General features: G+C 35.7%; 1 protein-coding gene across 1 annotated transcript in view; it reads left to right on the top strand.

Moving 5' to 3' along the window:
* The first annotated feature begins 4,550 nt into the window (after positions 1-4,550).
* The window catches only part of LOC135212239 (uncharacterized), a 790,449-nt gene continuing 781,700 nt past the window's right edge, over positions 4,551-13,299 (top strand). The window contains exon 1 of the mRNA XM_064245682.1: positions 4,551-5,011. Coding sequence (XP_064101752.1) covers positions 4,876-5,011 — 136 coding nt within the window. The 5' untranslated portion in view covers positions 4,551-4,875. The remainder of the gene's footprint in view (positions 5,012-13,299) is intronic.

The following is a 13,299-nucleotide window of genomic DNA, read 5'->3' as shown; positions in this document are numbered from 1 at the left end:
CATAAATACAGAATTGTGATATTATTATTATTATTATTATTATTTTTTTTTTTTTTTTTTTTTTTTTTTTTTTTTTTTTTTTTTTTTTTTTTTTTTTTTTTTTGTTTTTTTTTTTTTTTTTTTGCTCTATCACAGTCCTCCAATTCGACTGGGTGGTATTTATAGTGTGGGGTTCCGGGTTGCATCCTGCCTCCTTAGGAGTCCATCACTTTTCTTACTATGTGTGCCGTTTCTAGATCACACTCTTCTGCATGAATCCTGGAACTACTTCAGCCTCTATTTATTCTAGTTCCTTTTCAAGGATCTTGGGATCGTGCCTAGTGCTCCTATGATTATGGTACGATTTCCACTGCATATCCCATATTCTTATTTCTATTTTCAGATCTTGATACTTATCCGTTTTTTTTTTTTTTTTCCCTTTCTTTCTCTTCACTCTGGTATCCCATGGTATTGCGACATCAATGAGTGATACTTTCTTTCTTGACTTTGTCAATCAACGTCACGTCTGGTCTTTTGCACGTATCACCCTATCTGTTCTGATACCATAGTCCCAGAGGATCTTTGCGTGACCGTTTCTATCACTCCCTCAGGTTGGTGTTCGTACCACTTATTACTGCAAGGTAGCTGATGTTTCTGCACAGGCTCCAGTGAAGGCTTTTGCTACTGAATCATGCCTCTTTTTGTACTGGTTTTGTGCAAGTGCCGGGCATTCGCTTTCTATGTGGTTTATGGTTTCATTTTTCGTATTGCTCTTCCAAACATATGGGAGAGATGTTATTTCCGTCTATCGTTCTTTGAACATATCTGGTTCTTAGGGCCTGATCTTGTACCGCTGTTATCATTCCTTCAGTTTCCTTCTTTAGCTCTCCCCTCAGTAGCCATTGCCATGTATCATCGCTGGCTAGTTCTTTAGACTGTCTCATGTATTGTCCGTGGTGAATTGGTTTGTTGTGCAGTCCTCTGTTCTGTCTGTCATTCTCCTGTCTGTATATTTGTGGGTCTTCGTCTACTTTTATGAGTCCTTCTTCCCATGCACTCTTTAGCCACTCGTCTTCACTGTTTTCAGATATTGCCCCAGTGCTCTGTCTCGATGTTGACGCAGTCCTCTATACTTAGTAGTCCTCTCCCTCCTTCCTTTCGTGTTATGTATAGTCTGTCCGTATTTTCTGATCTATGCTGCAGAGTTCTGCCTTCGTCCATTCCACTATTCCTGCGCTGTATCTGATTACTGCACTGCCCATGTTGTTCATGGCTTTTATCATATTTCCGGCGTTGAGTTTTGACTTGAGTATCGCCTTGAGTCTCTGCATATATTCTTTCCTGATCGTGTCCTTCATCTCTTGGTGTTTATATCCCCTCCTTCCATTATTCCCAGGTATTTGTATCCTGTCTCATCTATGTGTTTGATGTTGCTCCCCATCTGGTAGCTTTATCCCTTCAGTTCTCGTTACTTTGCCTTTTTGTATGTTGACTAAGGCGCATTTTTCTATTCAAACTCCATCCTGATGTCCCCAAGATACAATCCTTACAGTCTGGATTAGGGTATCTATTTCCTTGATGCTCTTACCATACAGCTTGATGTCGTCCATGAACATCAGATGGTTGATTCTGCTTCCTCTTTTCTTGAGTTGGTACCCGGCATCCATCTTCTGTAGTACTTTTGTCATGGAATCATGGCTACTACGAAGAGTAGTGGGAACAGTGAGTCTCCCTGGAAGATCCCTCTCCTGATATTAACCTCTGCTAGTCCTATTCCAGAGCTTGTAAGTATTGTATTCCAGTTGCGCATTGTATTTTTGAGGAAGCTGATGGTGTTTTCCTGTGCCCCATATATTTTCGGAGGCATTCTATTAGCCATGTGTGTGGTATCATGTCGAAGGCTTTCTTATAGTCTATCCATGCCGTGCTTAGGTTGGTTTTTCCTTCTCCTACTGTTCTTCATTACCATTTTGTCTATCAGGAGCTGGTCTTTTTGTGCCCCTACACTTCCTTCTGCAGCCTTTCTGTTGGTGGGGATGGTGTTCGTATCCTCTAGGTAGTTGTATAGCCTTGTACTGATGATACCTGTTAGTAATTTCCACATTATTGGTAGGCAGGTGATAGGCCTGTAGTTACTGGCTATATTTCCCTTACTCTTGTTTTTTTGTACTAAGGATGTTCTTCCTGTGGTCATCCATTTGGGTGCATGGTGATTATTATTATTATTATTATTATTATTATTATTATTATTATTATTATTATTATTATTATTATTCTTATTATTATTTTGTTATAAATGATTGCTGCTTCGCAGCTATTAATCTTGAAAGAGAGTCTTCTCTATTTTTCTGATGACGGCTTTCTCGGCTCTCTCTCTCTCTCTCTCTCTCTCTCTCTCTCTCTCTCTCTCTCTCTCTCTCTCTCTCTCTCTCTCTCTCTCTCGCGACGTTTCTTCCTGATCCGAACGTCGCGTTGGAGAGAGAGAGAGAGAGAGAATTGTATAGGCAAATAATAACTAAATGACTCAACCGAATTTTACCATGCACTTTGGTGCGTTGCTCGCCAGTCTATAAGCAACAACTAGAAAAGCCGTCATCGGAAAAATAGAGAACACTCTCTTCAAGATTAATAGTGCTGAAGCAGCAATCATTTTTAACAAAACATGTCTACGAGAGGGTCTCCTTCCGAAATATTATTATTATTATTATTATTATTATTATTATTATTATTATTATTATTCGCTGGGTTTGTATTTATGGCTTGGGGTTCTGGGTTGCATCCTGCCTCGTTAGAAGTCCATCACTTTGTCTTACTATGTGCACTGTTGCTCTAGTTTTTCCAGATTCCTTTTCACTTGGTCTTGGGATCGTGCCTAGTGTTCCTATGGGTACAATGTTCACTGGCATATCCCATATCCTCCTTATTTCTATTTTCAGGTCTTGATACTTATCTATTTTTTCCCCATTTTTTCTCATCTACTCTGGTGTCCCATGGTATTGCGACATCAATGAGTGATACTTTCTTCTTGATTTTGTCAATCAGCGTCACGTCTGGTCTATTTGCATGTATCACCCTATCTGCTCTGCTTCTTCTTCTTCTTCTTCTTCTTCTTCTTCTTCTTCTTCTTCTTCTTATTATTATTATTATTATTATTATTTTATTAAACGTAATGGCTACTTCAGCAGCGTTACACTTGTAGAGATTCTTCTCTATTTTGCGAATAGCGGCTTTTTCCGTGCTACTTAAACAGGCTAGTAGAGCGCCCATAGAGGTCATGGTCAAATACAGGGTCAAAATAGGTGTATATATTTAAATGTTATTATTATAGTTTGACCTCTGGACTTAGGCGTTTATTATTATTATTATTATTATTATTATTATTATTATTATTATTATTATTCTTATTATTATTTTATTATTATTATTATTATTATTATTTCCTCTTGCCTTACGTGTTTAGTATTTATGAAAATGTATGAAAGTTTTTACATTGTCACTGCCCTGAAGATGCTTATGATTAAAAAAAACCTTTCTCTCTATCTTTTCAGGTACGCGGGAGAGTAGTACAAAGTGTTAGGACCGACTCGACTTGGCAGAAATTAAGGAAAGAGCCGGAAATAAAGGCAGTTGAAGTTTGTAGAAAAACAGAAATATAGTTTTGCATCGTCTGTGCATGTCTCTTTTGTGCGGTAAATAATTTAGCCTGCGTACTCCGTTAGGGGCTCCATAATAATTAATATAATTCCGAGAGATCTTTCATGGAGATTGAAATATTAAAGAAATTGAACTACCAAAGAAAAATCTTCCAATACTTGCCATTGATGATCCATGCGAGTCAAGCCAAAAGTTGTAAAAAAATATCTGAGAGTAAAATAGTGTTAAATTATTTTATTTAAATGAGGTTAGAATATATAATTGTGCATTGTACTGAATGCGGTGTTTGCTAACTAAGCTATTTTTTTCTTTTTTTGTCCCGGTTTAATAATTTATATGTTTTTATTTAGATAATCGAGTGGATGAACAGCAAAAATTATTATTTGGCCCCCGCCCCCACCTCGCCTACCCCGAACCTACTTTGACGTTGGTCGCTTGTACCGTTGCCGTTAGAATTGAGTGAAAAATGAATGGAATAGTTTTCCTTTATGGCAGTTCTAGTGTATTTTTCATTAACAGTTGAGTATATTTTATAAATTTCTTTTCAGTTCTTAACATGTGAACGATGTTTTAAATTCTCTTTTTGGATAATTCGCTTTCATTTTCAACGGTGAACGGAAAAAATTGATTGCATCCCCTGAATGAATTCTAGGTACGGACACCTGTTGGTTATTTATATCTTTATGATTTTGTAAGTCATTTGATAAAATATGCATTTATTTAATTATTTATTTATTTTTGCCAAATCGGATTGATGTTCGTTATTTATATCTTTATGATTTTGTAGGTCATTTGATAAAATATGTATTTATTTATTTATTCATTTATTTATTTTCGCCAAATTCAGCTACATGAAAAGTAAATAATTTAATGGCGATAAAAATCTTTATTTTCTTTTAAAACCAATTATAGAAGGAAACCGTCATTTGTTTTTTCTCCGAAATGGTTGTGCGAGACGATTGCGGAAAGAGATTCCTAAATTCTATTGTTTGAGTCTAAGGAACTTCAAATGAATAAATGGCGTTCATTAATTAGTTGACGGACTCAAACGATTATGATCGGCCGACACTTGTGCCCTTGTTCTTCCGACGCTCTTCAGTTTTTGCTGGTAACATAGAAGAAGAAGAAGAAGGAGAAGGAGAAGAAGAAGGGAGCATCTGGAGAACTACGTAGAGACCTCCCAGCTTAGTGTGTAATCGTTCTGCGCACAAAAATGGCCACCGGTGCCGCTGTAACTTTGTGATGGTGGTCGTGGGCCCGGCCGAGGTGACTCGCCAGGTGGTGTCGAGTCAGATTCAGGGCAGCATCATGACCCAGGAGAGGCGGAGGAGGCCTCGAGTCCTCTCCTGCTGCAACTGCCTCAACAAGAGTCCTGCCGGTAAGTACCCTCTTGCGGGAGTCCTCAAAAGGGTTTTCGGATTCAGTGCCTTAGATTCTATAAGGGATGAGATTTATGCTCTCCTACTTTCTTTTGTATTTTTTCTTAGCAAGATAATGAATTTCCATGCTTTGTGCCAGTCAGCAGCTCAATAATGATTTTCTTGCTTTGTTCCAGTTACCAAGTTAATAATGAAAATCCCTACTTTGTGCCAGGCACCAACATAATAATGAAATCCCTGCTCTGTGCAGTTACCACCATAATAATGAAATCCCTCCTCTGTGCAGTTACCAACATAATAATGAAATCCCTGCTCTGTGCAGTTACCAACATAATAATGAAATCCCTGCTCTGTGCAGTTACCACCATAATAATGAAATCCCTCCTCTGTGCAGTTACCAACATCATAATGAAATCCCTACTTTGTGCAGTTACCAACATAATAATGAAATCCCTACTTTGTGCAGTTACCAACATCATAATGAAATCCCTGCTCTGTGCAGTTACCACCATAATAATGAAATCCCTACTTTGTGCAGTTACCAACTTAATAATGAAGCCCCTGCTTTGTGCCAGTTACCAACATCATAATGAAGCCTTGTTTTGTGTCATTCACCAACCTTATACTGAACCCCTTGCTTTGTGCCACCCACTAACATATTGTAGTCTTTGCCTTGCGTCCTTCACCAAGGAAGGTTTGTTTGACCCTGCTCGGTGGTTATTACTTTTATCCATTAAATTTGACAAGTCTCAAAAATTTGGTGGTTGTCTACTAGTAATAATCGCTTTTGTCTGCGTTAATAAATATTCTATTAATATTTCGATGCACATAATTTTAGTGACTCATTTCAATAATATTGTAACGAAAATGCAGAGTTGTCACATTCTGTTAAAAATTAATTTAGGAGTTCGTAATTCCATGTTGGTTAACTGTCAGAATTACCAGCAATATTGCTAATAGTAATTCTATTTACATTTCGATATACATGATTTTAATGACTCATTTCAGTAATACTGTAAAAAAATGCAGAGTTGTCATATTATGTTAAAAATTAATTTAGGAATTCCTAATTATTTTACTGCTCATCAAATGAGCTTATGATTTTGCAACCACTGGTATTTTTTTTTCTATTTTCTTACTCCGACGAACGAAGGTCTTGCCTCTTGACATTTGGCTGTGATTTTTTGCATTTTAAGTTAATATTTTGCGAAACCTAAAGTAATCTGGGTACGAAATCGTTATTCTTGTAGAAGAATTTCCTTTTTACGTCCTATCTTTTTTTTTAAATTGTTTATCTTTTTGACTCCTTTATTTTTTTTATTTTTTAGTCCTATTGTTTTCTCTTTTTGACTTTTTTTTATTTTTTAACTCCTATCTTTGTTTTAATTTTTGACTTGTCTTTTTTGACTCGGATCTTTTTCCTTTTTTGAATCCTATTTTTTTTTTATTTGTCTCGTATCAGTTTTGTTTTTTGACTACTGTCTTTTCCTTACTTGACTCTTATCTTTTGTCCTCCGTAGGGGGTTTAGTACCGTCAGTGGACCTCATTCAGTGCACTGTAGGCATTACTTAAGGTTCTTTGCAGCGTGCCTTCTGCCCCGAGCTGCAACCTCTTTCGTTCCTTTTACTGTACTTCCTTTCATATTTTCTTTCTTCATCTTACTTTCCACCCTCTCCTAACACATGGTTCACAGTGCAACTGCATTGAGGTTTTCCTCCCTGTTACACCTTTCGAACCTTTTACTGTCAATTTCCATTTCAGCGCTGAATGACCTCATAGGTCCTAGTGCTTGGCCTTTGGCCTAAATTCTATATTCAACTCAACTTACCTTTTGTCTTGTTTTAATAATTTTGTACGCCTATATTTGTCGTTTTTTGCGCCTATCTCGTTTTTTTTAATTCAATTTTTTCAATAAGAACTCCTCCTTACTCCTGAGCCTGTCCAAATGGACAAAATGGTGATTTAAAATAGAAGTCAGCCAAGCATCAAATCATTAATTATTTCTCTATAATAGCAAACATTGACACGGTCTTACAACCAATGCCTACACATTGCCAGAGACTCATCGGCAAACGTTACTAATTTGTATGTTCTTCATTATGCACCTGCGCACTGGCTATTCCTTGGTATTAAGTGACCATTAGTTTTTTGTTTGTTTTTTTGTAACTTGTAGCCTTTTTTTTATCCATGAGTTGAACCAGTCCTGTGAGCAATTTCTTTACTTATGGAAAGTGTTTCACCTCATTGTCTTGTCTCCTTGTTTCTCACAGGTTAGACGTTCATCCCACAGATGTCGCACAGACAGCTGTGTTCAAAAGCGTTCGATTTTAGTTTTCTGTAAAAGAAAACCATTGAGACGGCTTTTTCTGTCCGCCCTCAAATCTTAAAAAAGGCTAGAGGGCTGCAAATTTTTATGTTGATCATCCACCCTTCAACCATCAAACATACCAAATTACAGCCCTCTAGCCTCAGTGGTTTATATTTTCATTTAAGGTTAAAGCTAGCCATAATCATGCGTCTGGCAATGGGATAAGCCACCACCGGGCCGTGGCCGGAAGCTTCATGGGCCTCGGCTCATACAGCATTATACGCTGTGCGGAAACTCGATTTATGGGCGCATTCTTTTTAGCGTTTTTATTTCTATATTTTTATTTTTTCTTTTAATCCACGCATGTCAAACGACAATTATTCACTTCTGTTCTTGAATCTAGAATTCCTGCATGTTATCTCTAGAGAAACCTCTCTGATACAACAATATTTGTGTTAGCGTCCTGCAAAGGGTTTTGAACTAAACCCAATTTCACCTGGAAACATAAGCCTCTTCCTAATCAGTTCATACATAGCCCTTTCTTTCATCTTGCAAATTGCCACCCATTATTATTATTATTAGCAGTAGTAGAAGTAGTATTAGTAGTATAGTACTATTATTATTAATCATAGCCTTTCTTTTATGTTGCAGATTTAAACCGTACTTTAGTATTATTCTTATTCTTATTATTATTATTATTATTATTATTATTATTAGCAGTAGTAGAAGTAGTATTAGTAGTAACAGTACTATTATTATTATTCATAGCCTTTCTTTTATATTGCAAATTTAAACCGTACTTATTATTATTATTATTATTATTATTATTATTTTTTTTTTTTTTTTTTTTGCTCTATCACAGTCCTCCAATTCGACTGGGTGGTATTTATAGTGTGGGGTTCCGGGTTGCATCCTGCCTCCTTAGGAGTCCATCACTTTTCTTACTATGTGTGCCGTTTCTAGGATCACACTCTTCTGCATGAGTCCTGAGCTACTTCAGTCTCTAGTTTTTCTAGATTCCTTTTCAGGGATCTTGGATCGTGCCTAGTGCTCCTATGATGATGGGTACGATTCCACTGGCATATCCCATATCCTTCTTATTTCTATTTTCAGATCTTGATACTTATCCAATTTTTCCCTCTCTTTCTCTTCAACTCTGGTGTCCCATGCTATTGCGACATCAATGAGTGATACTTTCTTCTTGACCTTGTCAATCAACGTCACGTCTGGTCTGTTTGCACGTATCACCCTATCCGTTCTGATACCATAGTCCCAGAGGATCTTTGCCTGATCGTTTTCTATCACTCCTTCAGGTTGGTGCTCGTACCACTTATTACTGCAAGGTAGCTGATGTTTCTTGTTGCACAAGCTCCAGTGGAGGGCTTTTGCTACTGAATCATGCCTCTTTTTGTACTGGTTCTGTGCAAGTGCCGGGCATTCACTTGCTATGTGGTTTATGGTTTCACTTTTCGTATTGCACTTCCTACATATGGGAGAGATGTTATTTCCGTCTATCGTACTTTTGAATATATCTGGTTCTTAGGGCCTGATCTTGTGCCGCTGTTATCATTCCTTCAGTTTTCCTCCTTCTTGAGCTCTCCCCTCTGTAGCCATTGCCAATTGTCATCGCTGGCTAGTTCTTTAGTCTGTCTCATGTATTGTCCGTGCATTGGTTTGTTGTGCCAGTCCTCTGTTCTTTCTGTCTTTCTCCTGTCTCTGTATATTTCTGGGTCTTCGTCTGCTTTTATTAGTCCTCTTCCCATGCACTCTTAGCCACTCGTCTTCACTGGTTTTCAGATATTGCCCCAGTGCTCTGTTTTCGATGTTGACGCAGTCCTCTATACTTAGTAGTCCTCCCTCCTCCTTCCTTTCGTGTTTATGTATAGTCTGTCCGTATTTGCTCTTGGGTGTAGTGCTTTGTGTATTGTCATATGTTTCCTCGTTTTCTGATCTATGCTGCGGAGTTCTGCCTTCGTCCATTCCACTATTCCTGCGCTGTATCTGATTACTGGCACTGCCCATGTGTTTATGGCTTTTATCATATTTCCGGCGTTGAGTTTTGACTTGAGTATCGCCTTGAGTCTCTGCATATATTCTTTCCTGATCGTGTCCTTCATCTCTTGGTGTTTTATATCTCCTCCTTCCATATTCCCAGGTATTTGTATCCTGTCTCATCTATGTGTTTGATGTTGCTCCCCATCTGGTAGCTTTATCCCTTCAGTTCTCGTTACTTTGCCTTTTTGTAATGTTGACTAAGGCGCATTTTTTCTATTCCAAACTCCATCCTGATGTCCCCAGATACAATCCTTACAGTCTGGATTAGGGAATCTATTTCCTTGATGCTCTTACCATACAGCTTGATGTCATTATTATTATTATTATTATTATTATTATTATTATTATTATTATTATTATTATTATTATTATTATTATTATTATTGTTACTGAGAAATTTACAATCTCGTGATGAACAATGTGAGTCATGAAAATCCACAATTATATAGTAAAGTATATTACTGTGTAAAGTAAATAATGTGCAAGTTAAACTACAGAAAAACTATTTCTAATAAAATGTAGCATTTTGACCGTAGATTTTAGCACATTTTGATTTACGTTAAAAACTAGGAATATAATGTTTACAACTTATTCGTGAGGGGAAAATCTTACACACATCCAGAGTAAACTGGAGATCGGATCACGCCTTGTATTGATTGACAATTCTTTCCTGAATTGCAATGGATGAAAGATTGCAACCAAATATAGTCTGTCTAATACTCCAATACATGTTTTGTAAAGGCCCGGTGTACTCAATAATAATAACTTTATGGATAAATTAATGGGGGTGGAGGTGTTTGGTTGCTTTAGATTAACTGCGGGGCCTTTTCATAAGTATGACAAGGTTTTTAAGAAACAAAGAGGCCTGGTGTGGACCTCTGGACTCTCCAACCGGCAAGGAAAAAAATAATCACTCGCCACCAACATTTTTTACAGTATAATAAAAATACAAACATATACCACAAGTTTATGATATATTTTATTCATCACTGATGTAAAAGTATAATTTATTTTATACATTCCACTGATATATAAAGGTGCTATTTTTGATTATCTAAAATTAGTTAAAAAAATAAATCTTTACAAGTAGTTTTTCACGACATGGAAATAGTATATATAGGCGTTGCAGTAAAAAAAAACTATATATATATATATATTATGGCATTATATATATATATATATTATATATATATATATATATATATATATATATATATATGTGTGTGTGTGTGTGTGTGTGTGTGTGTGTGTGTGTCGGTGCGTGTGTTATATATATATATATATATATATATATATATATATATATATATATATATATATATATATATATCATTATACATACATATATATATATATATATCTACTTATATTTATATATATATATACACGTGTATATATATATATATATATATACTATATATATATATATATATATATATATTATACATATGTGTATATATATACTATATATATAGTGTGTGTGTGTGTGTGAGAGAGTGAGATAAAAAATCCCCATATAAAAACTATTGTCCCGTTCAATGTTAACATTCTTCTGTGACAACAACATGAAATTGGATTTTTTTTTAGCTTTAGGAACATATCACTGGAGTCTTTTGTCAGCTTCAGAAACATACCAGTGGAACATTTTTCAGCTTCAGAAACATATCACGCGTGAGATAGCTTTTTTAAAAATTTTATTGCTAGAATAAAAAGACCATCATGAGAATGGAGGCTGGTGGAGATGACAGGAAGCTTTTGGAAGATAAAACGTAGAAAAGACTTGAGTGGAGGAACTTCTTAAGAGGTCCTTTGAGTTCCATTGAAGACGATATTAGTGAATGGCAAGTCACTGTTTGTTGTCATTTTAATATATTCATACATGGCAAGTCACTGATAGTTGTTATTTTATTATCAATACGTGGCAGGTCACTGATAGATATTTTATTAACAGTACATGGCAAGTCACTGTTAGTTATTTTATTATCAATACATGGCAAGTCACTGATGGTTGTTATTTTGTAATTAATGCATGGCAATCACTGACAGTTGACGTTTTATTATTAATAATACGTGGTGAGTCAGCAATGGATTTTTTTATTATCAATAAATGGGAAGTTAATGGTAGTTTATACTTGATCATCAATACATGGCAAGTCACTTATGGATTTTATTTTATTAATCAATGCATGGCAAGTCTCTGATAGTTATTCTATTATTAATTCATGGGAAGTCAGTAATGAATTTTAATATTATCAGTACATGGCAAGCGCTGGTATTTGCTATTTTATTATCAACACATGGTAAACGCTGATATCTGCTATTTTACTATCAGTCCATGGCAAGATACTGATACTTATTTTTTCAAATAAGGCAACAGATGTTTGTCATGAACTTAGAGGCAGCAATAATCTCTCTGCGTTATTTGACAGGTGCCAATAAAGAAATGTCATAAACACATGTTGGCAACAAATCACATGCTAATAAAGAAATGTCATAAACATGTCGGCAGCAAATCGCCTACATATCACAAATAAGTTTGAAGCAAATAAAAAACCGTAAGTAAAGAACGAATCCTTGGCACATGCTGAATTATATTAGATAATTCGGAGAAGGGCACAAGAGTATATGGCTAATCATATAGTTGCTGAATATTCTTGTTGCAGGTCGAAGATTTTGGTTAACTGTGGAGAGGAAACATTGTCTCGAAGAAAACGGGACGTTTTTGCCAGGTTGTCGAAAAAGGGTAATAGTTCACATTACTATGAACGTTTTCTCATCAGTACTGGAGGCTTGAAATTGTCACGGACAACAGTAGCAAAATTGTTATGTCATTCTATAGTAATTTTGGTCAAAACAGAGCGGTATATTCCGCACAGTGTTTTATTAAGGTTTCTGATTCATTAGGGAAAAAGGCGTTAAAAAGTTTCCGAAACGGTTTCTAAATATTTGAGAAATGTAGTCTTGAGTATTGCTGCTATTTGCAGTTTATACTTTGAGAAAATATTCTAGATATTTTACGAAAAGAAAATTTTTTTTCGAATGCAATTTATACTGATTACGATTTTGTAATGGAATCTCTGCGTTATGACAACAATTTCCTTGCTAAACAAGGCGTGATCCGGCCTCAGGCTTACTTTGGGCCCGTGCTAAAATGTACAAAGAGAGCGTTGTTTCACCAACGAAAAATTAAGATGAATACGCTATATTTTATTAGAAATTAATTTTCAGAACTGTTTGGTATGCAAATTACTTATTTTTTACATTTTCATTCTAAGAAATAACTCATAAATATCCTATCCGAAAATTCCTGTATCTTTTACTCAACGCGAAACACCCTTTTCAGACCTTGTTAGGCTTTCCTACCCCGCCCCCCCCCCTTCCCAACCCAAGCAAGAACAACAACAGCAAAGTATTTTGTAGGCTTACTCCCGAGTAAGCGAAGATTAGGGAACCTTCGCTGAATCTTGTACTACTGCTTTGAATGATGTTTGTCATATTCAGCGAGTGTTTGAGAATTTTCAGTGGAAAACATTGAAAATAGTACAATGTTGCTAAAATTAATGTCAGGATAGTTTTGCATTTTTCATTTGGTATGTCGAATATTTTCTTGAATACCTAAAAGCGTTAAAATGTTTTTCATGTTGATACCGAAAATCTTAACGTCCTACCATAGAAATTTTATTTATTTATTTATTTATTTTTTTTGAGAGAAGCCTTGAGAAAACAGCAAACGATTTTATTAGCTTAATAAAGGTTTTGACTTGACACCAGAGAAGGCTCAAAACTATACAAGATTTACCTCAAAAATACTTACAGTAACTTATGAATGTTTTTTATAAATAATTACTTAACATTTTACTTCCGAATACAGAAGCTAATTATGTCAAGTAATGGCTGATTTGTTTTTAAATACTGAAGAACAT

This window comes from Macrobrachium nipponense, chromosome 40, assembly GCF_015104395.2.
Source record: "Macrobrachium nipponense isolate FS-2020 chromosome 40, ASM1510439v2, whole genome shotgun sequence".
Classification (NCBI taxonomy): domain Eukaryota; kingdom Metazoa; phylum Arthropoda; class Malacostraca; order Decapoda; family Palaemonidae; genus Macrobrachium; species Macrobrachium nipponense.
Note: the sequence above shows the minus strand (reverse complement) of the source record. Positions and strands in the feature narration are given on the sequence as shown.